Below are 27,859 nucleotides of genomic sequence, written 5' to 3'. Positions count from 1 at the left end.
GGGAGGGTGGAGGGCATGTGCAGGAGGGGAAGGCCCTCTGGGAGGTGGATTGATTTGGTGACTGGAGCAATTGGGATGAGTGTGTCGGAGACAGTGAGATTGGCACAGGACAGAGCAGAGTTTAGAGCTGTTATACAGAGGGTCACTATGAGTTGCAAGCAACTCGATGGCACATAACAACAACAACAACAACTCTTGATGGGCATTTGATTTGGTTCCATCCATTGACTATTATAAAGAGAGTTGCTGTGAATATTTAGTACATGTCTTTGGTGCATAGATGTGCTCATTTCTGCTTGGTGTATGTGTAAGAATGGAATTGCTGAGACAGATCGTAGTATACGGGTCATGTACTAGTTCTGTTTAGCGGTACTTCCAAATGGTTCTCCAAAGTGTGTGTACAACTTATACGATTATAACAGTGTGGAAGCGTTTTAGTGGCTCTTCATCTTCACCAGCAAGTTTACCTTTTTCACGTTAGCCTTTTTGAGGGAGATTATGATTTTAGTTTGCATTCACCTGGAAAGTTGGCAATTTGAACTCACCAGCTGTACCTAGGGAAAAAGATGAAGCAGTCTGCTTCTATAAAGATTTACAGCTGTGGCAGTTTTTTTGCTGCCCTCTAGGGTCTCTAAGAGTCAGAATCTACACCATAGCTCTGGGTTGGGGGTTTTGTTTGGTTTTTTTAAGTTTTGGTGGTATAGTCCATAGGGAGTTGTGCTGCTAACCCAAAGACAGGTTTGGATCCACCAGCAAGAACTCACTAGAGGGTTAGCTAGGAGTTGGTTCCTACACAACAGCAATGAGGGAGTACGTGTAGGCAGAACACCTTCCATGGTGTACTGGCCATAGATCTCCTGAAGCAGTCATTATTTTTTCGTTAGGTTTCCCCCTCTTCTAATCATATCTTCTAATTTCTAAGTTAGCATAACGCTGGACTTCTTACATCAACATCAAGAAATAGGAGAGCATGGGCTTTTCTAAAGCTGTCTTTCCTTACTTGTCTTTCCTTGGTGGTGCATTACATATTGGCTAGTGTGTTACCTCTTGGACTGCTTGCTAAATGAAAGGCCAGTGGTACAATCCACCAGCCACACTCCTAGTATGATTTGCAGCCTCAGGAGCTCAGTGGAGGGGCACCGAGAGTCACAGTCAACTTGATGATATGGGGTTTCAGGGAGCTCTCAGAATGAGAGCTACTAGAAGTTGTGGACCTGGTTAGGCTTAAGGGTATATTACCCCTGAGAATATCCTTGGGAATATGGTATTTTGATCTCCTTTCCTTTCAGCACCTATTTCTTCGTTGGCCCAATATCTGTTCCAAGGGGGGACCAAAAATGGGGCTTTTGCTCATGAGAAGCCTCTTTTTTTTTATTTTATTATTTTTGTGTGCGTGTACCGTCAAATCAGATCTGACTGGTACAGGAGGAGATTGCCCCTCCTTCCCCGGCAGAGCATCTGGTGGATTCGAACCGTGCACCTCTGGGATTGTAGTTGCAGCTTCTTGCCACTAGGCCACCAGAGCTCCCCTGAGAAGCCTCTTTTATGATAAAGACATAGACTTTGTCACCTTAGGACTTAAGAGCTTCACAGTGCACAGTGTAATGATGACAGATGAGTGAAGTGCAGGCTGAGGGACTGAGCAAGGACATCGGCTCTCAGAAAGCACTTCTTGGAGGAGCTGGCTTAGGGCAGGGCTTTAAAGGGACAGAGAAGCTGGGGCTGTTTAATGCAGGTAGGAGAGGGTTGCTGGGTAACTGCAGGAAGGTGGTCTGTTGTTGCTGAGACCTGAGAGCTGGCTGGAGGACAGCCAGGGTGTCGTGAGTGGGGCAGCGTGGGAGACTGCTATGGGCTCAGATGCATCAGGGGAGGCCTAGGCTCATCTCCACCCTCCATGTTCCTTTCCCACAGCACATGTACTGGACAATGCTGCAGCAGCTCACTCACCACTCGGTTAATGGTTGCAACCTCCGGCCAGGAGACCTGCTGGCTTCTGGAACCATCAGTGGGCCGGTGAGTTCTAGGTGGATTTGTGATCACCCATATCCAGCATCCTTATTCTCCAGCTCTCCCCAGGCAGAGGGCTGCCCCTCAGCTCACCCTTAAGAAGAGACTCAAGGGTCTTGTATTTTAAAGCTCTCCCTTCCTTATAGCTTTGTAAAACTGTTTGAAAGAAAAGGAGGCTTCTGTTTTAGGTGAGCTCTGATGGCCTAGTGGCAAGAAGCTGCACTGCAATCCCAGAGGTGTGCAGTTTGAATCCACCAGATGCTCTGCTGGAGCAGGAGGGACAATCTCCTCCTGTACTAGTCAGATCCGATTTGATGGTACACACACACACAAAATAATAAAGTAAAAAAAAAGGAGGCTTCTGTTTTAAATTCAAACAAGAAGAGAGTAGTAAACATTGGGAAGCTTGTGTCCCTATGTAATTAGGGAAGAATTAGAATGGCATATGATAAAGAAAAGCACACTGTGATTGTGTATAATTGTCACCTTCTCACATGCCTCCTGCCCTCAAGATGGCCCTTTGCCTTCTCCCAGGCCACTGTGAACCATGGTAGAGTTTCAGAACCTTAGAAGAGGATGACCTTGGGGTTGCCTGTTCATCAGTTACTATGGCAAAAGTCCCAAGGGCACCTTTTGTTAGATGGGGCATCAGTCTCCATCAGAGGGTATAACTCATAGAGGTTTCATGGTGAGATGCAGCTTGCTTGTCAGAGGTTTGTGGAGTTTGCAACAAAATAATATCTTCAGTAAGAGGAGTCTCCCTCCATGGGGATCCCTGGCCTTTTAAAAAGTACTTAAAAAGTACTGTTCCTCCGGAGTTAACGTGTCCACCAAGATATGAATACATGTGACCGCATCTTTATTTTCTGTTATGAAGGAGCCGGAAAGTTTCGGCTCCATGTTGGAGCTGTCTTGGAAGGGGACAAAGACCATCGATCTGGGGAATGGACAGACCAGGAAGTTTCTGCTGGACGGAGATGAAGTCATCATAACAGGTGAGGGCATTTGGGCCCAGCAGGGTCTCCTCTCTCCTTTTCTGCATGCACCAGCTGAACCCCAATCATGCCCATCTGGCCAGAAAGCCACATGTCTTCTTAACTCACCCTGATGCCAGCGTTCCCTGATACTTTGCCTGCTGGTGGTGTCCTTCGCCTTGACTTCTGGGCACTTCAGATCTGAGTCTTCTTTCCAAAACCTAAGCGCTTAAAGTAATACCAACAATTGGAGTGTCACAGAAATGATACATTGTGAGAAGATATGATTACAGTTGAACAACATTACCTTTAATAGAGCCAAGAAGGAGATAGAGACAGCAGGCTCTATGTTGTTAGGTGCTGACTCATAGTGACCCTGTAACAGAGCCAACCCTTCCCCTATCTTGCACCATCCTCACAATCTCCACCATTGTTGAGTCACTGTGTCAATCCATCTCACTGAAAATCTTCTTCTTTTGCACTGATTTTCCCAGATGATTATCTTTTTCCAAGGACTGCTACTTCCTGACAGAATGTCCACGTTTGTAGTCTTTGAACAGATACCTTTGCTCTTTAGCATTTTAAAGAGGTCCTTGATGGCAGATTTTCCCAGTGCAACACATCTGGGTTTCTTGACTGTTGCTGTGGGGTGTTGATGGTGAGTCCAAGTAAAATGAAATAATTAACAACTTCAATCTTTTCTCCATCTATCGTGCTGCTGCCTGTTGGTCCTATGGTGAGGATTTTTGTATTCCTTTATGTTGAGGTTTATTCCATATTGAAGGCTGTAGTCTTTGATCTTCTTTAAGAAACATTGTTAAGTCTTTTTCACTTTCTGAAAACCAGGTTGGGTCATCTGCATAATGGAAGTTGTTGATGAGTCTTCCTCAAATCCTAATGCCGCATTCTGCTACATGAGTCCAGATTCTCAAAGCATTTGCTCGCCATGCAGATTGAATAGATACAGAGACTAGACCAAAAAGCAGTCAGTCATCTGAACTAAGCAGAGGGATACACATGGTTTAAAGTAAAGAAAGGTGTGCAAATTGTTGTCTTGTTGCTGTTATGTGCTGTCTAGTTGCCTGCGACTCATAGTGACCCTATGTACAGCAGCTCTGAAGCCTGCCCTGTCCCGAGTCAGTCTCACTGACTCTAACACACTTATCCCCATTGCCTTAGTTACTGTATCAATCCATCTCACCCAGGGTCTTCCTCTCCTGGCCTGCCCCTCTACCCTTCCTTGTCCAAGGGCTGGTCCCTCCTGGTCACTTGCTCAAAGCATGTAAGACTGGAGCTTCAAAATCCTGGCCTTCAAGGGCATATTTGGTATTACCCTCTCCAACACGGACCTATTTATTTTCTTGGCAGTCCAGGGTATGTTTACGACCCTTCCCTAGAATCACAACTCAAAGGCATCAATTCTTCTTCTGTTATCCTTAGTCATTGTCCTGCTTTCTGATGCATGGCAAGTAATTGTAAAGATCATGGCCAGGATCAGGTGCATCTTAGTCTCATCATTGCTCTTCAGTACTCTGGGGAGGTCTCTGACAGCATATTTTTCCCAGTGTAATTTGTCTTTTGATTTCCTGGCTGCTGGTACCAAGAGTGTAGCCAAGTAAACTAAAGCTGTGAACAATCTCAATCTCTTCGCCATCTATCATGGTGCTGCCAATTGGCCCAGTGGTGAGAATCTTTGTTTTCTTGATGTTGAGCTTCAATCCATATTGAAGGCTGCATCTCTTCACCATCTATCATGGTGCTGCCAATTGGCCCAGTGGTGAGAATCTTTGTTTTCTTGATGTTGAGCTTCAATCCATATTGAAGGCTGCATCTCTTCACCATCTATCATGGTGCTGCCAATTGGCCCAGTGGTGAGAATCTTTGTTTTCTTGATGTTGAGCTTCATTCCATATTGAAGGCTGCAATCTTTGACTTTCTGCAGCAAATGCTTCAGGTCCTCCTCTGTTTCCCAAGCAAGGTTGTATCGTCTGCATAATGCAGCTTGTTGATGAGTCTTCCTCCAATCTTGATGCCACATTTCTCCTCATAGAGCCCAACCTCCCAGATAATCTGTTCTACATATAGATTGAAAAGGTATGGGCATAGGATGCATCCCTGTCATACACCTTTCCTGATTTTGAACCATTCACTGTTTCCTTGCTCTGTTCAGATGATTGCCTTCTGGTCCAAATACAGGTTTCTCATAAACACAATCAAGTGTTCTGTTACTCCCATTCTTCTCAGAGTTAGGTGCAGTTTGATTGAGTGTGGCTGGCCTGGGAATAATCATGAGATCCTCCTCCCATGACTGCAGGGAAGACAAGTTATTCTAAAATTTCTTTTTAGTAAGCTTTCATTTTGAATGGTTTTGGACTATTAAGCAAGCAAGCAAGCAAGCAAGCAAGCAAGCAAAATCACATTGTTCACAGAAATTGTTTAACAAATCATTTGCTTGGGATATAGAGGAGAGTTACAAAAATGACAGACTGAATTCTTGGTGAAAAAATTAATTTTATTAAAAATAAGAGTCCGGAATGAAGGTTGCAGAGTGGAGTATACTTGGGGTGGGAGTGGCGATGTGCGGGGGGGAGGGGATTGTATACCAATGAAGGAGTTTTTCTTTTGCTTTTCAAGGAGAGGAGCGAACTGGGGGTGGGGGTGGGGGTGAATGGGTGGGGAGAAAAGTGCAACAATGAATGAATGGAATTCCAAAATCTCTGTAGATGTTCATTGAAATTAATAATAATAATAATAAAAATAGGTTTCAACCTCAGACCTTTGCAAAACCACTTTCTCACGTTGAGAGCTCACTTGAAGTTCCCTTGCTTGAATTCAGTGAACTCATTAATCTGGGTTCTGGGAGAATCAAAACAATTTTGTCAAGATCTAGGCCACAGCATCCAAAGAAGTCCTGCTTTCTCTCCTGAGAAAGGTTTATTAAGTGTACCTCTCAAAGCAGCTTTATGAATAATGGCAGGTTCCTTGTTTTAGACTTTACGACAGACTCCTTATGGGGGACCCAGTAGTCTGTGGCTGGGTTCAGGGAGGTGTGGATGTGGCAGTGATTGAGGACCCAATCACTCTATTCCGACGAGACCTGGATGCCTTGTGAGGCACTGGAGCACACCAGGTGCTTAGGAACTGCTGGGTTGCAAGGCACAGAAGACAACTCCTTCCACCCTTTGACTCACTTGCTTGGCTGAAAAGGGGTAAAAAAAATTGGGTGAAAAGATGAAAAAGTGGAAGTTTACAATGTACCAGTCATGGTGTCTCTGAAAAGAGCCACTAGGCCTTCCAGGAGTAGGGAGAGGTCCCAGCTCTGCTCTTTCCTCCCATCTCTGGAGCTGTGGTCTTGTCTTCCCCTCCCTGTGAGCATCTCTTCTGTCATCCTGATTTCAGACTTACACGCTCTGCACAGCCTTCAGCCAAGCCCCTCTAGCCTGTCCTAGGTTCTTTCAATGTGGTGATTGCTCCAATCATAGCTCCATCTCTGTGCTTCTCTCCAGCATCATCAGGCTACATCTGTTTCCCCATAGAAATTCTCTCTTTTGGTTTCAGTTCTTCAGAAAGAGAATGTGATTGGCTCTGCTTTAGTCCTCTCTGGTCCACTCAGCTGCTTCCAGAGGTCATGTGCCAGGGGCACCACTCCTGGTTAGAAGAACCTTTAATTTTATGAGGGGTGAGATTCATCACCTGAAGCAACAACAGCCCAAAGCTGATTCCAGTGGCAGAGCTCAGGTATGACTACCCTTTCTACTAATTCTGACACCAGTGGTCCTTGCCATGGCACTCTACTTCTCTACCGGATGTGAAAAGTAACGGCACAGACCATACTCAGCATTACAGAGCTAGTTTGGGAAGTAACAGGTTTCTAATTAATGTTCAGGACTGACTCAGGACACAGTACTTCTTTTCGAACAGCCGCTGTTGGCAGACCTCTTGGCCTTGGCCTCACTCCAGCCCTCAGTCCCACGGCCCTTGGCCCCTGCCCTTCTAAAGCAAGTGTTACAAAGTTCTTTAAGTCCCCTGTGTGCTTTCCTCCACCAGTCAGCTTCCTGCTTGAGGGCATGCAGTCCTACATCCTGCGTGACAAACCTAACTCGCTTGGGAAGTGCCTGGAGGTATCACTCCACCAGCAAGCTAGCTTCCTGCGTGATGACGTTCTGCTTTCTCATTCTTTGAATCAGGAAGCTCACTGCTCTGTGTCACTTTGGTTTCCTGTTCCATTTGCCACCGCAACTGCTGTTTCTCAGTGATTTCTCCCTATCTCTCTAGTTTCAGAGATTCCTTTCTTTTGGTTTGGGGGCTTTCAAGGGAGTTTTCAGGGATTTGGGGTCCAAAGGATGCACAGCACTCCTGATTTGTTTTTTTTTCTTTGATGGCTGTGAGGTTCCTCTTTGAGCCTATCAAAATGGCAAAACTGACCAATTTCTGTGTTATTGTTACATACATACCATATTTACATGATCCCACCCCCATGGGGTGCCATGTATCTCACTTTATTAATAAGCTGTCCAATCCCCTTGTTGTCAACAAACACTTCACTTTTGTCATCTGCGCAGGTTAGGGCAAGGTTCAGATGTGTTGCTCATAGGGTCTCATTGTTGTTGTTAGATGCCATCGAGGTGAGTACAACTCAGAACAACCCTATGAATAACAGAACTGAAACCTGACCTAACCTGTGCCATCCTCATCATCTCTGACATTGTTGTTGTTGTCAGGTGCCACAGAGTTGAGCATGACTCATAGCAACCCTATGAACAGCCAATCTGAAACTTGCCCTATTCTGTGCCATCCTCGCCATCTCTTAAGACGTTAGAGCCGGTTGCTGAAGTCACAGTGTCCTTTATCTTGTTGGGAGTCTTCCTCTCCTAAGCTGACCTTCCATCTTTCCAGGCATTATGTCCATCTCACCTAGTTACATGTCCAAAGTATGAAAGATGAAGCTTTGTCATCCTTGGCTCCAAGGAGCACTCTGGCCACACTCTGGTGTTCTTTGCTTTCAGCCACGATCCACAGAGGTGTTGGGAGGGCCTTCTGGCGGCTCTAGGGGAGAATCCTCTGGTTTTTTACTTCTTCTTGTTTCTGATGGATGCTGGTATTCTTTGCATTATGGTCACACCTCTCTAGTCTCTGCCTCTGTTGTCACATGGGCTTCTCTTCTGACCTCCCTTTGGTCTCTTTTATAAAGAAACTTACACTGGCACTCATGATAACCTAGAATAACCCAGATATCGCAGAATCATTTCATTCGTTAACCCCTGTTCTTTATGCTCATCTCAGTATCCTCATCTCATTTATCTGTTATTGTCCTTTTGTGCCAAGAAGTCCATACTGACTTATGGAGATTCCATATGTTACAATGTAAAATTGTTCCATGGGGTTTTAATAGAAGCAGAGTACCAGACCCTCTCTTCTATGATACCACTGTGTGGGGTCATGCTACCAACTTCAGGTTAGCAGTAAAACACAAAATGTTTGCACCATCTAGAGGCATTAAACCAGTTGCCATTGAGTCAACTCCAACACATAACCCTTGTGTGTAGAACTGTGCTCTAATGGGGTCTAAGTTGCTGGTTATTCACAAATATACCACTAAGCCTATATTCTAAGGTGCCTATGGGTGGATTCAAACCTCCAACCTTTTAATTTGCAGCTGAATGCATTAACCATTTGCCCCACCCAGGGATTCCGATTTCACCATACAAGGTAACATTTTCAGGCTAGGACTGGATGTCTCTGGGTGGCTATTGTTAGCCTGCTACAGAGCTTTTGGAAGACATGGACCTACCTGTGTGCTAATCACATGGTGGATGCTTGTAAGTTGGTGGACTAAGTGAAGTGGGTGTGGTGGAGAAGGCATAGGCAGTAGTTAGGACAGTAGCAAATGATGCTTTCCGGAGTTAATGTCCATTTCACTCCTACAATTTCTACAGCAGAACCCTGGTGGCACACAAGTTCCGAGCTTGACTGCTAATCAAAGCCCAGCAGTGGGAGCTCACCAGGTCTATGGGAGCTATTTGAACTCACTAGCTACTCCATGGGAGAAAGATGTGGCAATCTGCTTCCATAGTCTTGAAAGCTCTTGGAGGCAGCTTTGTTCTAATTTTAGAGTCACTGTGAGTTAGCATCAACTCTACACACAGCAACAACAGAATTTCTACAGCCTTCTCATACCCTTTCAAATTCCCGGGGAACTAATACCAATTTAGGCATCAACCATGTTGTTGGCATGTCCATTTTCGTATTTTATTTTCTATTCACAGCAGCCTTAGAGTTAGGCATCATTGCCCTGAGTTTCTAGAATAGAAAGCTTAGGCTGAGAGGAGGTAAGCTGCTTGCTGGAAATCACACAGCTGTTCAATCTAGGATACAGTTCAGCCCGATTGATGTTCTTGCCAGCTTTACTCCCAGTTCTGTTCCTGTTGTGCTTACTAGAGCTGCCCCCAGGCCTTTGGTCATGGTCCTGTGGGTTGAGTGAAAGCACCTTATGAAATTGTGGGTGGGTAATGGGAAGGAGGGAGATGAGAAAATTAAGGCTTCAACCTCTGTCATCCCCATGATATATGCCCCTGGCTAAGCTGTTCTAGACCAAGCAGCTGTCCAGAGCCTGAAAGAAGGTCCATAGGCAGATGGAATTCACAGGTGTTCTCAGTGTTTGAGCCAAAGAAGATGAGAGAAAGGAGCCAGTATGTTGTGAGAATAACTTACTTATTTGTTTGCTTATGCATTTCCTTACTTGAGAAAGGGTTGACAGAGACCAGCAGATACATTCAGGAAAAGACAATTCCTTGATCTGAGAAGGCAATGTTGGCAAAATTGAAATGAGAACACGTTGGTGGAATGCCCTGGAACCTAAGATGGGTTATAATTTGATGATAGCACAAGCATAAATCTTTTACTTAATAAAAGAAAAAAGCAGAATATTTAGCAAAAAAAAAACCCCCAACAAAAAACAAACTCCTCAGAAGTAGAAGTAACTAAGATTGGAGTACTTGTGAAAAAGAGAGGGGTAAATAGAAAAATGGACAGGTGGAATTGTGGTGTTTCAGTTGATTGTTTTTTTAAGGTAACTAGAGAAGGTGAACTTTCCTGCCCTTATTTTTGATGGCCTCTCTGAGCACCTAGCATTGCAGAGTCAGACACTTTTTAATTACTATTATTATTTAAAAAAAAAATTTCTTGTCTTGTTGGTGATGGGTACATAGGTTAAGTCTCTAATCAATTTCTACACATGTTGTTAAGCAACAGTGATGACATTGTTCACAGCATGTGAACGTTCTCATTGTTTCCATTCTGGCTGCTCCCTTTCCATTAATCTAGTTTCCTTGTCCTCTTTCTTTGGTTTGTTTTAAAGTAACTGATGACTGCTTGTTCTCATGTGACTGATTTTTTTTTTTATCACATATGGGTGATAGTCAATTGTTTCTTTAAGCCAATTTGTTATTTTGCTATGAGGCTACCTCAGAGGTCAGTTTTGGTTCAAGTTTTGAAGAATAACTTCGGGCAATAATCTTGGGATGCCACTTCAAATAGTCTTAAAGGTCTGGTTTTTTGCTGGTTTTTATATACTAGCAATTTTAGGTTCTGTTACACATTTTTCTCCCATTCTATTAGGACCCATCTGTTATGGCCAGTTGGTGGTGGTAGCTGGGTACCATCTAGTTCTGCTGGTCTCAGGGGAGATGAGGCCATGATTTGTATAGATTTTCTTGTGGATTAGTTTCTTCTTTGAGTATTTAGTTTCCTTCTTTCTCTTTTGTTTCAGATGGGTAGAGATCAACAGGTGTAATGTCAATAGTCTCAATAGGTGTATTTTCACAGCTTTTGAGACCCCAAACTTTACTCACCTAGCGTGTAGAGCATAACTTTATGAACTTTGCTGTCACGTCACAGAGATACCCTCCAGTGCCATGATCCTCATCCTTTAAGTCCAGAAATCTAATCCCACAAGTTGTTTGATTATGTCTAAAAAGTCACCTCTTGAAATTCATACTTGATTTCTGTGGCTCCTTTTTTGGCTCCACTTCTATTTCTCTGTGCTTGCTCAGTTTCTTTGTCATTAATCTGTCAGCTCTCTGTTCTCATTTCATGGGTGACTGTACCCAAAATTAATTTCCATCCACTGGGATTGGGATAGAACATTCACACTCCTGACATCTGCTGACACATACAGCTCCGTCCTTTACATGTATTAAATTTTATATTCACTATGAGGTGGTTATTGTTATGTGCCATTGAGTCAACTTCGACTCATAGTGATCCTATGCACAATAGCTCTGAATCCTGCTCTATGCTGAGCCAATCTCACTGCCGTTGACATATCTACCCTCATTACCTAGTTACTGTGTCAGTCCAGCTCATTCAGGGTCTTTCTCTCCTGTGCTACCCCTCTACCTTTCCAAGTATGATGTTCTTTTCCAAGGATTGGCCTTTCCTGGCTACATGCCCATAGTATGTGAGATGAAGCCTCAAACTCCTTGCCTCCAAGGAGAAGCTTGGTTTCACCCTCTCCAGGACAGACCTATTTGTTCTTGTGGCAGTCCATGGTATGTTCAATACTCTTCTCCAACACCACAACTCAAAGACATCAATTCTTTGGTCATTGTCCAGTTCTCTGGTGCATAGCAAGAAGTTGTGAAAACCATGGCCTGGATCAGGCTCACCTTAGTCTCTAGGACTGATATTGTTGCTCGTTAGCACTCTGGAGAGGTCTGTGACAGCAGATTTTTCTAATTCCATTTGTAATTTGATTTCCCTGACTGCTAGTGCCAAGAGTGTTGATTGTGGAGCCAAGCAAGCTAAAACTGTTAACAATCTCAATTTCTTCTACATCTATCATGATGCTGCCATTTGGCCCAGTGTGAGAATCTTTATTTTCTTGATTTTGAGCTTCAATTTTGCAGACTACAGACCTTGATCTCTGCAGCAAACGCTTCAGGCCCTCCTCAAGTTCCAGCAAGCAAGATTGTGTCATCTGCATAACACAGGTTGTTGATGAGTCTTCCTTCAGTCCTGATGCCACATTCTTCCTCATGAAGTCCAGCCTCCCAAATGATCTGTTCCAATATAGATTGAAAAGATATGGAGACAGGATGCATCCCTGACACTCTCCATTCCAGATTTTGAACTATGCAGTGTTTCCTTACTCTATTCTGAAGACTGTTTCGTGGTCCAAGTATAGGTATAGCATGAGCACAGTTAAGTGTTCTGTGATTCCCATTCTTAAGGTTAACCCCAATTTGTTATGACCCACACAGTCAAATGCCTTAGTGTAGCCAATGAAATACAGATAGACATTCCTCTCGTATACTTTGCTTTCTGCCAAGATACATCTGATATTGGCAATAATGTCTCTAGTACCATGGCCTTTTCTAAACCCAGGTTATATTTCTAGTAGTTCTCTGTTGATGTATCGTTCCAGTTGTTTTTGGATGAACTTCTTCAAGATTTTACTTGTGTGTGGTATTAGTGATTTTGCTTGATAATTTTCACACTCTGTCATATCACCTTTTTTTGGAATGGGAACAAATATGGATCTGGATCTCTTCCAATCATTTGGCTAGGTGGTTGACCTCCAGATTTCTTGACACAATCTGTGAGCACATCCTGGGTTGCATCTTTTTATTGAAATATATCAGTGTAGCTACTACTACTATTATTATTACTCTTCCTATTTTCCATATGGGGAAACTGAGGCCAAGAAGGATTTATACTTTTTCTAGGATGTCATAGATGGGGAAAGGTAGAACCAGGATTTAAATCAAGGTGGTTGGGCTCGAGGGTCCCTGCTATTAAACTTTATAGGTTATTGTTACATTAAATGCATCAATGTGACTCTCATTTCTGTAAGAGTGTAAGCACTGTGGATTTTCAGCAAGAATGGAGGACAAAGAAACAACAACAAAAATTTTTTGTGTGTCTCTATAGAACTCCTTTACACCAAGTCTCATGCTTTCTTTCTCCCTCTGGTGTTCAGTTTGTAATCTGCTAGAATGTGTGTTCTAATGGACCAATTGGCAGCACCATGGTGGATGGAGAAGAGATTGAGGTTGTTAACAACTACAGCTTGCTCGGCTTCACAATCAACACTCTTGGCACCAGCAGTCAGGAAATCAGAAGATTAATTGCATTAGGAAACTCTCCTGTTAGGGACCTCATCATCTCCATCTACATGTTTTCTTTCAGGCGTTCATCCATGCCTCACTGGGATCTGCTTCAGTACCATAGGAAGGCCTTTCTTTCTCTTTGCATTTTTCCTCAACCTGAGTCAGACAGTCTCATTGTATGTTTTCAGCTTGCTTTCTACATAAGAATCATATCACTGTTGACTTTTAAAAAAAAATGCCTTCCACAGAGATGAGTTTCAAGAGATTGTTCATAATCATTGAGTAATTCCTCCCATTTAGATTCTTCACCAAAAAATCAAATAACCTCTCTGTGGAATGTGTCTGCATCTTCTCAGCAAGGACTTGATGGACTCCAAATAGAGTGACAGAGATTTTCACAAATGTATCTGACTGATCCCGTCCATAATTGTTGACTTCTCCAGAGTGCTGAGAACAACAGTGTCAGCCTAGGGACTGAGGTGTGCCTGATCCAGGCCATGGTCTTTGCAATTATTTGCAGTGCATCAGAGAGCTGGACAATCAATAAGGATGACAGAAGGAGAATTTATGCCTTTGAGTTTTGGTGCTGGAGAAGAGTCTTGAATGAACAGCCAAGAGAACAAATAAGTCTATCCTGGAGAGGGTGAAGCCTTTGGAGGCAAGGATTTTGAAGCTCCATCTCACATACTTTGGACATGTTGTCAAGAGGGACTAGTCCTTGGAGAAGGACATCATGCTTGGAGGGAGGAGGGCTAGCACAGGAGTGGAAGCACCTGGCTGAGATGAATTGACACAGTGACTGGGGCAATAGGAGTCGGTGTGTCAGAGACAGTGAGATTGGCTCAGGACAGGGCAGGTTTCAGAGCTATTGTTCATAGTGTCGCTATGAGATGCCAATAACTGAATGGCACATAACAACAACAACAACAACAACAACGGGAACTACCAAAGCTGCAGGCTTTTCACTGTCAAGAGAGTTTGCTTTTCGCTGTATTTTCTGCTGCATCTTGTTCTTGATTTTGGTCTCAACCTTGGATTTTTCTGCTATAAGGGCATCGGGGATTCTTTCTCTAGTTGTCTTTTCCAGTAACACCTTTACCTCCCCCGAATCTTTCTGTAACTCTTCCAAAGCAGAAGCCATGGTAGGGCTAGGCCTGACTGAAAGCGTGCAGCTGCATAGGGCACAGGGCAGGAAGTGCCACACTGAGTGTGTTCACACAGCACACACAGCTTGAGCACGAGCCACAGGGCCTGCAGTCAGTGTGCAAACTTGACCCAGCGTGTTATCATCCATGTCTCCTTAAGGATAGTTTTTCATTTCCAGTGTTGGTATAGATGTGTTCGCTGAGTTAAATGATCCTTTGATCATTTCCTTAGCTGCAGAAGAGAAGGAAGGAAGTAATGTATAGAAGCAATTCTCATCTGGAATTGACAGTAATTTTTAACTACCACCCAAAATGATGCTGAAGATACTAGTAACATAACAGTAATATATGGTTTACCAGGTATTGTGTTTGTCACTCTATGTGCATTGTCACATTTAATTACAAGAGTAACTATTAGAATCTGGACAAAGAGTAGGGATGCTCGAAGGAGAATTGATACCTTTGAGTGTGATGCTGGAGAAGAGCACTGAATAGACCATGGACTGCTAGGAGAATAAACAGATTGGTCCTGGAGAGGGTGAAGCTAGGCTGCTCCTTGGAGGCAAGGATTCTGAGTCTTCATCTGACATACGTTGGGCATGTTGCAAGGAGAGACTAGTCCTTGGAGAGGGACGTCATGCTTGGGAGGAAGGCAGACAGTGCAAGAGAGAAAGATCGCTAATGAGATGGGTTGATTCACTGGCTGGGGTAATGGGGTAGGTATGTCAGGGACAGTGGGTTGGCACAGGATAGATCAGGGTTTAGGGCTGTTGTACTTAGGGTCACTATGAGTTGCAAGTGATTTGATGGCACATACAACAACAAGAACTATTATTCCTATCTCTAGACATGACGTTGGAGGTTGAGACGTGTTAAATAACTGGATTAGGATCACACAGTTGCCAACAGATAGCCGTTAAAGGCAGCTCAGCATTCTTGGGATGCGAAGCCTTTACATTCCACAAATGAGAATCTTTTCCATTTGTTCTCCTGGATCATTTCCTAGGAAAGGAATATTGTTTTATGGCATAATACAGTTGAGATTCCCTGAAATACCCAGCAGCAGAGAGATCACTGGCTTGTGCCCAGTTCTCTGGTCTCCCAAGTCTTCCCCTTTTGTGAGTGAAGAAGCTTCCCTAGTGACTTCTTAGAAGGGCATTTGGTATATTGGTTATCATCTCAGTGGTATAATGGAGTTATAATGGGGGTGCGTTTCAGAAGTGGACAAACAGGGCAGGATAGCAGGCCTGGGATTAAGTGACAAGGTCTGACAAGGGCACAGACTTTCCCTGTGTTCTTACAGCTCTGGTCGGCCCTGAGTGTGCCTGCCTCCTAGACTGTCTTTCTTGTGTCCCCCTGGCCAAGAGTGAATGGAGAGAATCAGCCCTTCCATTTGCCAAGACAATAGCTCCTTACCAAGGAATGAACTTTTCCACACAGGACATTTGGCAACTTCTGGAGACACTTTGTATTGTCATAACTAGGGGGATGCCATTGACATATTGTGAGCAGAGGCCAGGGGTGCTATTAAATATCCAAAGCACATAATAGTCCCTACAGTAAAGAATTACCTGTTCCAAAGTGTCACTTGCATCAAGATTGATAAACCTTTGTTCGGGCTATTTTCCAAGCAGGAGTAGCATCCACTTCTGAAATGGTTTGCCTCTGGAAACTCAATGAACAGTGCTCAGGCCTTTCATTCATAGGTGCACTATGAGTCATTTATGACTCGATAGCACCAAACAACAACAGTGTCAGATGGGGAGAATGTGGCTGGCTTTGCCTGCCAAGTTGGCTTCTTTAGAAGTGAGGTATATAAAGGGGTGCCCATGTTCTGGAAGCAGTCATGGTCTGTTTTCAGGTGGGTGGTGGTACTGCTGTATTTTAGGGACAGGAAGGAGTTAATGCTGATCTTTGAGAACCTGCATGCAGTGGGGAGCTGAGTGTCCCCCGGTGCCTATAGCATGCCAGGATGAGGGCTCCTTGAAAATGCTGCACTTCCGAGTTAGTCACTTTGATAGATGATTAATGAATTTCTGCCAGGAGGTAGTTTTGCTTTAATAGGTTTTTTGTTTTTCCCAAGGATACCGTTATTTCTGAGCATGGGGATTCCAAAGTGACTGGCAGAAAAGTAATGAAACTGAGCAATAGACTGGGCAGGGATGTTTCCCCTGACAAATGGTGCTCCTGAGTGCGAGGGTCTGTGCATAGGTTGTGAGCATGAACAGCAGCCAGAGGGGCTGCGTGGATAATCCGGTGTCGGGGGGACAAAAGGGTGTTTCTGGACCTGGTGGAGACTAGCATTGAAAGCTCTGGAGATGCCACTGTGAGATCTCTGCTGCTCCTTTTCTAGAAGAGACCAGAAATCAGAGTGGCTCTGAGCAGGGAGGACCATTTAGATGACTGAAATGGTGGGAGGGGTAGGAAGTGCACAGCCTGGGCATATGGCCGCCATATGAATTTATTCCCTGTGCTGGCTGAGAGGGCTTACTGAGGATGTCACTTGTTGAGAGATGGCTGCTTGTTGAGGATATGGCCCACTCTGACCCCATCTCACTAATCTGCCCCTGGTCTTTACGTCCAGATGGCCATGAATCATTTTAGCAAGGTGGTCTGATTCTTTTTCCTTCTTGGTTGCTGGGATGATCATTTCCACATCCCAGAATGAGTGGCGTAAAGGTGCATGCAACCTCAGATTATAGCAGACGAGGGCGTTGGGTAGCATTGCCATATAAGTGAAGATTATAGGCATCCTAGTGGTGACCCTCATTTCCTCCACTGACTTGGCTGTCATCTTTTTCATGTTGCCTTACCTGGATTCAACAATAGACGGGACCCTGAAGAAATATTTCAGCCTGAGGAGTTTGAGGACCTTTATATTTTGACATGATAATCACAGGTCCAGTTTGTTTGTGTGTGTATTCTTGTGTGTATGTTAGATTCATCTTTTCACCAAGGACCTCAGAAGAAGATCTCCAAAACATAGTTGTAATGTCCCTGTTTTGTGGAAAACCTCTCTGCCATCTGTTTGCCCTCAGGATAAGGCTTACACACCTCTATGTGGCTTCCTAAAGCCCTTGGTAATCTGACTCTCAGGTTACACTCATGGCAGCCTCATTCAGAAATGCGGCTCATGCCGAGTCTCAATGCCTCTTCACTTGCCATGCCCTCTGCCTGAAATGCCCTTTCCATTGAGTGCTCTTCAGTGAACCCCTAGCCAACCATCAAGGCCCAGATCAGATCATCAGACATCCTTTCTTTTCTGCCCTCTGCATTCCTTCATACTTCTCTCTCAGCCTCTGTAGACATTTGTCCTCTAACTCTTGTCTAGACCTGTCACTCTCACAAAACCTATCCTCTTTAAGGACAGAGTGGGTTCTCCCTTCTCCTGGCCTTTCCACGACTTTAATTTAAAGGGACTCGAATGCATAAAATTGAGCAACTGTGTGTGCAATACCATTCTGGGACCTTCACGCCATGTTTCACCTAATCCTCACAATCCTAAAAGATAAAGATTGCCGTTCCCATTGGGAGATAAAGGGGCTGAACTCAGAGAGGAAACAAGTTGGGTGCAGTTACCTCGCTGGTAAATGATGTGATCCTTGTCATTTGTTGGGTCTTTGCTATGGCCAGGCACTGTTCTCAGACTGTGAGAAGAGTTCAAAATACTACCTGATTTTAGGCCATGCTCATAGTTAACGCTAAGCCAGAGCCCACGGTTGTGGCCTGTATCCAGCCATGTCATTGAGGGTCTTCCTCTTTATCTTCTCCTCAACTTCACCAAGGACTGTATCCTTCTCTAAGGATTAGATCTGTTTCATGAATGAGAAAACTGAGGTGGAGAGGGGCCCAAAGTCACAAAGGTAGTAGATGGAGGAGCCAGGTTTTCATTCAGAGAGACTTGGGATTTGAACCTAAACTGACGTGGCAAAGTTGACCATTGTAAGGAAGGTTGTAGAGGGCACTCTGGGGTCAAGGTGGAACCCGAAGCCCATCTTAAGTACTGAAGCAGCTCTGACCAGCATCTGGGAGAGCTATTTGGTTTAAAATGCGCGCTCATCATTTTGATGGTGCCTCCCTGCTTTGGGCCCAGATTTACACACTGTGACTGCCTGGGCCTTGGCTCTTGTGAGTCCTGCAACTTGATGGGTGACCTGTCTCCCTTCTGTTCCAGGGTTCTGCCAGGGGAATGGCTATCGCATCGGGTTTGGCCAGTGTGCTGGGAAAGTGCTGCCGCCTTCCACACCGGTGTGAGGCCCTCTTGGCTGTCCTGAAAACAAGGGTCTGAGTCCTGTAGCAGCTGGGCCACCTCTGTGACTCCAGACCTGGCTCTTCATGCCACAATAAACAAAGTCATTGTTGTGCATCTGCATTCTGAGCTCTGTGCTATTGCAAGTGTGCCAACAGCCTCTCATGCTTTTGTTTTTTAAATTTCTTTATTGAAAATTGTGATGATTGTATATATGTCTACATACATATACACATACATAAAACAACAAAATGCCGTTTCAATATTTGTGTTATATGTATAATTCAGTGACATAAATTATATTTATCATGTTAGATAACCACCACCACTGTTTCTAGATTTTCCATCACTTTTTTTTTAATTTCAAATGAGTTGGTTTATTTCCAGGTGGTACAGAATTCTGGGCATAACAAAGAATGAAGAGCAGATTCTGACAGGATTCTGGATTGTGTTTACTTTGCATAGCTAAGATTGGAATGGCTGAGTGAGAACTGAAGAGATGGAACATTATTTGGTTTCTTTTTCTTCATTGTTTTGCAGAAATTTATTCTTAAATGTACAACAGACTCCAAGATAACACTTCCTTTTAACTACAGGTGCCAACAGATGTTATAGCAGAGAATCCAGATGTTTTAAAAAGGAACAGAAGTAAGGTCCATCATTGCCGCAATCTTTTTTTTTGCCAGGTTTCTTAATTCCACCCAAGGCCAGGGGTCCTTTGCTCACGACCTTCAGTTTTAGCTCCTTAAGTTTTTTCTGTCTTCTTTTTGTTTCTGCTCGACAGCCTTATCTTCTTCATTCATCTCCTTGATCTACTTCTTGGGCAGTTTCAGGGGCTCCTTCTTAATACCTTCATGGCCCGACATGGCACAGGCCACCCTTTCCCCAGACCTGTCACTGAAAGCTGAGCTCTGGAGCCCCCTGTGATTTTTCATCATTTTTAAAAGAACCTCAGTGACACCCCCTCCCAAGCAATGCCTCCACATTTTCCTCATGTTTGTGATTTGACCCAGTGGGTCAAGGTATATGCAGCTTGCTGGGAAGACATTCTTCTGTTTATTTTTTCATTTTATTAGTGAGGCCGAGGGTCTGTGTAGGGCATTCTCATTGGACTTCTTAGGCATCCCAGTATAACATGGAGTAGGGAAAGGAATCTACCCAGCACGTATCCCTCGGGACTGACTGATGTGGATCACCACACAAGACACAGACCTCATGGCTCGTGGTAGGCGATTCATTATAAATCCTAGACATCCTGGGTTCTGGGCAAGAGAAGGACAAGGGTTAGTTCTTCACATGCAGCAATTCCTGCACAGTCAGGAGAAGGAGCATTGCATATCACTTCTCTTGCTGCCCACTGTAGGCAGACAGCCCAGATCCCAGCCTGGTTCTTAAGTGACCACAGTGGGAGGGTGCTCTGTGACCCTTCTTAGACTTGATGCTTCTGGTCTGGGAGGATTACTGAAGACACAAAATCTGCGCATCAAAACCAAATTGAACAGATCATAAAACACCTCCCACCCCAACCCCCAAAAATGTCCTGGCCTAGGTGTCTTCATGGCTGAATTCTACCAAACATTCAGAGATGATCTGTCACCAGTTCTTCTTAAATTATTTCAGAAAATAGAAAAAGAAGGAACACTCCAGAAGCATTACATGAAATAAGTGTAATCTTTAATACTAAAACCAAGCAAAAACATAATAAAAAAGGAAAACTATAGACCAATAAATCTCATGAAAATAAATAGAAAAATTCTTAACAAATCCTAAAAAAAAGTTCATCATGACCAAGTGAGATTCATAACAGGTATGCAAAGATGGTTCAACACAGGAAAAACCAATCAGTGTAATCCATCACATTACCAAAGAAAAGAACAAGTACCACATGATCCATTGATGTAGAAAAGACCTTTGACAAAATCCAACACCCCTTCCTGATTAAAACACTCAACAAAATAGGAATAGAGAGGAATTCCCGCAACATAGTGAAGAGTATATATGCAAAACCAAGAGCCATTATTATTCTCAATGGTGAAAGACTAAAGGCATTCTCTTTGCAAACAGGGGCCCGACAAGAATGTCTACTATACCACTCCTATTCAACATTGTTTTGGAAGTACTTGCTAGGGCAATAAGGCAAAGAAATAAAAAGCATCCAAATTTGCAAATTGTCAAAAGTAAAACTCTCATGGCTTAGGGATAAGAAACTGCCCTGCAATCCCAAAGGCACATGATTTAAACCCACCAGCTCTTCCACAGGATGGACAGATGTAGTTTAAGGCAAGGATGACAAAGCTTCATCTCACATACTTAGGGCATGTTGATAGGAAGGCAATTCCTTGGAAAGGGGCATCATGCTTGGAAAGGTAGCAGGACAGGGAAAAAGAATTAGACTCTCAACCAGATGGATAAACACAGTGACTTCAGCAATGGGCTCACATATGTCAGAGATGGTGAGGAAGGCACAGGGCAGGACAGGGTTCATATCTGTTGTTCATAGAGTCATTATACTCAACTCAGTGCCTAACCACCACAATAGCCCTTCTACTTGCATACTCAAAATGCGTGAGATAAAGTTTCATCATCTTTGCCTCTAAAATGCATCCTGGTTACACCTCCTCCATGACAGACTTGTTTGTTCTTTTGCTTCCTGTGACTCAACTGAAATCCCGTTTTTCCATCTTATTTTGAGATTGTTCCTTTAGCTCTAGCCTAGCTTCAACCTTCTTTCATGCTCATCTGCTTTTTCTTGTACTGCTTATATTGTTGTTATTGTTGTATGTGCCATCAAGTCGACTACATCTCATTGCAACCCTCTGAACAATGGTTCTGTACTCTGTCCTGTCCTGTGCTATTCTCATCATCTGTGGTATGCTTGCACTCATTGTTACCATTCTTATGTCAATCCATCTTGTTGGAGGTCTTCCCCTCTTACACTGGCCCTCTACCTCTCCAAGCATGATGTCTTTTTTCTAAGGACTAACTAAGCCTGAAAGTCTGCTGCTTGTAGCAGAGCTTCTCCTGGGGTTCTCTTCTAGGTCATGGGCAAGGTTAATTAAAATGAATACTAATTCATTTGGCTTTGCTGGTACCAGAGAATGCTGATGTTGGCTATTAAGATCATAGATCTAAATTACCTTGCTGTGTATCGAATGCATTTAAAAAGATTGGTGTTGCTAGAAAATTTCCTGAATTTTGTCCTGGAGTCTGAGACACATATATAAGACTGGAAATGCTCTCAGCAAAGTTAGTCAGGATGGCTATTTTCAGAAAAATGAAATAGGACTCATCTCTCTCGCCATATACGATATGAACCTTAGATCAAAGACCTAAATGTAAAACCTAAAGACCATTAAAGAAAGAACAGAGGAAGCTTATGGGTTCTAATATAAGACATAAATGAACTACCAAATGTAATTTAAAAAAGACATGAGAGGCAATTTAGAGGAGTGAGACCTCTTAAAAAAATTAAAATACTTATGGGTATTAGAAGGCTATCAAATAAAAAGAGACCCTATTCAACCAAAAATAAAGTAGTGAGAATCTGACACATTCGTATAGTAATACGATATTGGCTTATTTTCTTAAATATATACCCTGTATAGTTTAAAGTAGCATTTTGAATGGGCTTATGTAAGAAAGCCTCCCCCTTGTTGCTAATAGATGGAACAATATGGGCTCTAATGAAGAGGCTCTTATGGTTTAGTGGTAAGGAGTTGTACTGCCAACTCAGAGGCACCTGGTTTGAATCCACTAGCTGCTCTGTGGGAGAAAGATGGGTAGTCTCCTCCTATGCAGTTATCTGCCTCTGAAAACCCACTGAAGAGTCAGCTATGGGTCAGTTCTAACTCAATGGTACATAATAACAATTCCCTAATTAATAAATATTAACTTCTCACAATATCCTAAAAATAGATAGTGCTTCTTTCTAGAACTGTTTAAAAGGAAGAGGTTTTCTTTCTCTTCTTTGTTTTAATTCTAGTAGAAGTAATTGACTGACTTGCTTACATTTTCTTTCTCACATTTTGTTTATCCAGTTGCTCAGTAATGAACTTGTTTGCTGGGGTTTTCCCTGGTCCTATCTAGGAACCTCGCATCTGAAAATTACTCCTCTTTTTGATCATAAAACAGTAGATGGTATAACAAGAACCATATGATATTAGGAATTGATGAAGAAAAGGCACTTGACAAAATTCAACATCCCTTCCTGATAAAGACACTCAGCAAAATTGGAATAGAAGGGAATTTCCTCAACATAATGAAAAGTATATATGTCAAAACAAAGAGCCAACATCATTCTCGATGGAGAAAGACTAAAACCATTTCCTTGCAAACAGGGACCAGACAAGGATGCCCACTGTCACCACTTCTATTCAATATTTTATTGGAAGTGCTTGCTAGGGCAATACAATAAGAGAAGGAAGTAAAAGGTATCCAGATCGGCAAAGAGTTGGTTAAACTATCACTATATGCAGATTATATGGTAGTATACACAGAAAACCTCAAAGACTCAACAACAACAAAAACTCCAAACCCTGTTAGAGTTATTAGGCAAATTTAGTAGTGGCAGGATATAAGATCAATACTCCTGGGCCTCCACAAAAAGAGATTGATAACCTAATTACAAAATGGGCAAAAGTCATGGAAAGAATTTTCACAGAGGAAGATATCACTATGGCCAACAGATATATGAAGAAATGTTCAAAATTACTGGTAGTAAGAAAGATGCAGATAAAAATCACAATAAGTTACCATTGTGACTCCAGTAGCCATGGCAAAATTTAACAGGACAGCAAGTAAGAAATGCTGGAGAGAATGTGGTAAGATAGGAACTCTTATACATTGTTGGTGGGATTGTAAAATGGCACAACCACTCTAGAAGGCAGTTTGTTGCTTCCTCAAAAAGCTGAACATAGAAATTCCCTATGACCCAGTTATTCCTCTGCTTGGAATATACCCCAAGAAAATGAGAACTTCGGCACAAATAAAGACTTGTACATCAATGTTCACAGCAGCATTATTCACCATCGCAAGACTATGGAAACAGCCCAAATGTCCCACCACAATCAAATGGATTGAGAAATTATGGTACATTCTTATAATGGAAAACTACACAGCATGCAGGAGCAATGATTTTGTAATTATTACCTAATTTAGGAGGGACTGGAGAGCATCATGCTGAGTGAATGAACTCAGTCCCACAAGGACATATACTGTATAAAACCATTATTGTACAGTGAGTATGGTGGCAGGGGGAGGGTGGAAGCAGAGGGATGAGGATGGGCTCGGGGTGGGGAGGATTAATCATGGGGTCGCACAATATGATGCGGGGCTGAGGGAATTGGGAAAGATCTTGTGTAAAAAACAATATTTTCAAATTTTGTTTTTTGTTTTTTTTTCTATAATTATATTTTATTAACTTTCATAAACATTTACAGAGATTTTGGGCTTCCACTCATTCATTGTTGCACTATTCTCTCTACCCTCCTCCCAGTTTGTTCTTGTCCAAATGCCACAGTGCTTGTCAAAGCCAGTTCTGATTAATCTTCTTTGTCAGTGTTTGTAAATAGTATAAAAATAATATAAAACTGAATGTGCATGAATGGTTGTATGAAACACAATGTATATGAATGAAACATACAATAAAGGTGTTATTATATGAAAATAAATAAAAATATTAAAAAAATAAATGGTGCCAACTCTTTTGGTCTTTGACAAGTCTGGATCAACTTGCCTGGATTTCTCATGAGACATGGCATCTGGATAAGAGAAGATACTGTGGGAATTCTCACTCATTGTCTGAGTTCCAGCTATGTGAACTCCTTCAGCATCTAACAAGGGAGAGACAGATTTGGGAGGCTCAAACCCCCTTTCTCTCATATGCATGAATATCACAGATCAATGACCCTGTCTCCAAGATTGAGTGTTTGGTGGCATATGGCAAAACCCTATTTCTCTAGTTAACACCTACAGGTTCAGAAATAATTATCTGCAATAATGTATTAGACAAAGGATGCTTTCTAAAATGTACAGAAAACTTCAACACTGTAATAAAAGGACAACTGTTCAGAACATGGACAGGGCACTTCATCAGAAAAGATATTACAGTGACTAACGAATATGTGAAGAAATACTGTTGTTGCTGCTGTTGTTGTTAGGTGCCAAGGAGTTGACTCTGAACATAATGTCCCTATGTACAAACATATAAATACCTTACCTTAGCCTGTGCCATCCTCAAAATCTCTGCTGTCCTTAAACTCGTTCCGCTCACTCTGTCAATATATTCCTTGAGGGTCTTTCTCTGCTATTCACCTTTCCATAGACTGGTCATTAGACAGATGCAAATCAAAACAACATTCTGATATCATTCCACCATTACTAGCAAAGGTAAAAAATAAATCACAAACAACAAATGCTGTCAAGAATATGAATAACATGCATATGAATGAATATGAATATGAATGACAAGGACCCTCATACTGTTGCTGGTGCTATAAAATGATGCAATCACTGTAAAAATGATATGACAAAGTTTGAAATAGAAATACCACATGATACAACAATCTCACTACTAGGTATATACCCTAGAGAAATAATAGCCATAGTGTGAACAGATGGTTACACACATGCTTATTATAGCATCATTCACATGAACAAAAAGGTGGAAGGAATCAAATGTCCATCAACAGATTAATAAACATATCATTAAAGAATAACACTGAATCTACAAAATATATTATAATGTAGATGAACCTAGAGGACACTACTCTGAGTGAAATTAGTCAATCTCAAAAGAAAAAATACCGTAGATTACTACTATAAGAAACCAAGAAAAGGTTTACACACAGAAATAATGGTATGAGGGGGAGGAGAAGAAAGGAGATTATGTCACAAACTAAAAGGTAGACATATATTAACTTAAGTGAAGGGAAAATAAATACAAAGAAAAGGAAGTTTTCTTGATCACAAGGAAAAGAAAGATGTTTTTAAAAAAGCACATGAATTAAAGATAACAATGGTGACTACGAGACATACATAGTCCTGAAAGAACAGTAATAACTATAATGCACATTGACATGCAAGTTGAAGAGGTGTGGGAAGGCAAATGAGCTATATCAGCAAATACAAATAGATTTGGTGACGTATTTGTACATACACATTTATATGTGCTACAAATATGTCCAGGAATAAAGGGCATTTCTGAAATATCTGAAAACTGCTTAGCTATAGCTTAATCCCTTCAGGCTTAGAGGCTCAGAACCATAATCTTGGTCATAACCAAGGTCAATTGGCAGAATCCACAAAGACATCCTGTTCTTTGGGAGTAATGACTGGGGTCTTAAAAGCTTGTGAATGAGGGGAGGACACAAGTGTGGGGATGAACTGGGGGGTAACTATAGAGTTACTAGGTTTGATGGGGGAGGGGGAGTTGGTTGGAGATGTGGGGAGGATCTGGTGTGAGGGGCAATGTATATACAAACTTTGCAGTGTAAAAGAAAAAAAAATTCAAGGAATAATAAAAAAGAATTAAATGGGAGGGGGAAGCTCATGAATGATCATCTAAGGTGCAGCTATTGACTATTGATCTCTCCCCATCAGAACAAAGATGATTTATAGAAACAAATTAGTCCAGAGGACCAACAGAACATGCAAACCCCAGACTCAGTGACTCTGAGACCAGATAAACTACATGGTGCCCAGCTGCTACTATTAAAAGATTTAAGCAGAAAATCCTGGGACAGTGGGAAAACATTGTGCCAAAAATGAAAAATAATAAAAAATACCACACTAGTAAGTAGGCCTGATAGAGACTGGTGGAACATTTAAGAGATTTTTTAAGCCCAGGACCGAATTCATCCCCTGTGGTTCAACTTTCAGATAAAAAAAAAAAAATAAACAAGTCTGTTTCATCTTCCCTTGGTTCTACAGATAGCTGTCTTTTCTGTCCTCTGCCTTGCTCTCTGCCCTGGTTGGGTGACCACTGTGGATGGCATCACCTTGCTCCCTGCCTTCTAGCTCTGGTAGAGATTAGAGAATGGAAGCACAGGCAGGCAGTGCACAAGGAGGAAGAAATGAGGTGTATTTATTCTTCTTCCTCTTTTCCCTCAAGGGCATGGTGTTGGAAGTGGTTGTATCCTACTCAGTGCCTCTACATGTGACACTGAGCTCCTGTGAGCAGCATGGTCATGGATCTTACTAAATCTTAATACTGTTGTTCCTTCCTTGAGCAAATGATGATGAAGTCTTACTTTTGTTTTTAGTCCCGAGTTAGACATCATTCTTTGTCTTGACTTTGCTGATTGTCACATATCTTCATAGAGTTGGTTCTGACTCATAGCAACCCTTTATACAACACATTGAAACATTCTCTGGTCTTATACCATCCTCATAATTGTTGTAGTCACTGTATTAATCCATTTCATTGAAGGCCTTTCTCTTTTTCATGGAACTTCTACTTTTACCAAGCTTGATGTCCTTCTTCAGTGACTGGTCCTTCTTGATTACATGATCAAAGTATCATTATTGCCCTCGCTTCTAAGGCATATTCTGGCTGAACGTCTTCCAAGACTTATTTGTTCTTCTGCAGATTCATGGCTTACTCAATATTCTTTGCCAACAACTCTGAAAATAGTACCAAAGTTAAACCCTCTTCAATGAATCTTTTGAATGTGTCATCTATTTCCTGACTAATAAAATTGGTACTAGGATTGGCATCAGGAAATAGATGCTAAAATAAGATTCTGGAACTGGGTTACTTGCATATTTAATAAATGCAAAGGCAGCCTGCTTGCTGATAGAAGTGGGGCACTAATTGTGAGGGTAATATCACAGTTACTTAAAATAGTACCAATGATGGCATAGGATGGAGTACTGGTTGAGAGCAAAGCATTAGGAGAATAAGAGTCATTTGCATTTAGTTGCTATGAGAACATTGGTAATTACAAAGGTTAGAGAGTGAGGTAACTGCTCATGATTGCAATGGAGAGTTTACATAGGAGAAAGATAAACTTAAACCCTTGAATCCACATCCCATGCCACAGGTGAGGAATCAGAAAGTATTACTGTACCAGTAAAGGGATCCTTTACTTCATTTAACTATAGGACACATACACAGGACTGCAGAGCTATAGTAACATTTAAATGTATAATCAGTCCAGGTCTCTTGTGCTATGACAAAGATAATGATTAAGAGACCCTAAAAATTGGAATGAGGACATCTGAGCAGATACAAATGAGATTGAATCAGTGTGGTAATTCATGATGTCATTACTCTACCATCTCCTCCCAAACCAGACCACATAGACTCCTTAGTAATGTCAATTATAACTTTTTTTTCTATAATTATATTTTATTAATTTTCATAAACATTTACAG

At 42.2% G+C, this 27,859-nt stretch overlaps 1 protein-coding gene and 1 pseudogene across 1 annotated transcript in view; one reads left to right on the top strand and one right to left on the bottom strand.

Annotated features, from left to right (window-relative positions):
- FAH (fumarylacetoacetate hydrolase (fumarylacetoacetase)) overlaps window positions 1-27,859 on the top strand; it is a 164,117-nt gene that overhangs the window by 37,423 nt on the left and 98,835 nt on the right. Inside the window, exons 12-14 of the mRNA XM_006888362.1 lie at window positions 1,912-2,013; window positions 2,885-3,002; window positions 18,410-18,485. Coding sequence (XP_006888424.1) covers window positions 1,912-2,013; window positions 2,885-3,002; window positions 18,410-18,485 — 296 coding nt within the window. The remainder of the gene's footprint in view (window positions 1-1,911; window positions 2,014-2,884; window positions 3,003-18,409; window positions 18,486-27,859) is intronic.
- On the bottom strand, window positions 13,166-14,231 carry LOC102847721 (annotated as a pseudogene).

The sequence above is a fragment of the Elephantulus edwardii genome, unplaced genomic scaffold (assembly GCF_000299155.1).
Source record: "Elephantulus edwardii isolate Elephantulus edwardi_28Jun2011 unplaced genomic scaffold, EleEdw1.0 scaffold00066, whole genome shotgun sequence".
NCBI lineage: Eukaryota > Metazoa > Chordata > Mammalia > Macroscelidea > Macroscelididae > Elephantulus > Elephantulus edwardii.
The sequence above is the reverse complement of the archived record's forward strand: the minus strand, read 5'-3'. Positions and strand labels throughout refer to the sequence as shown.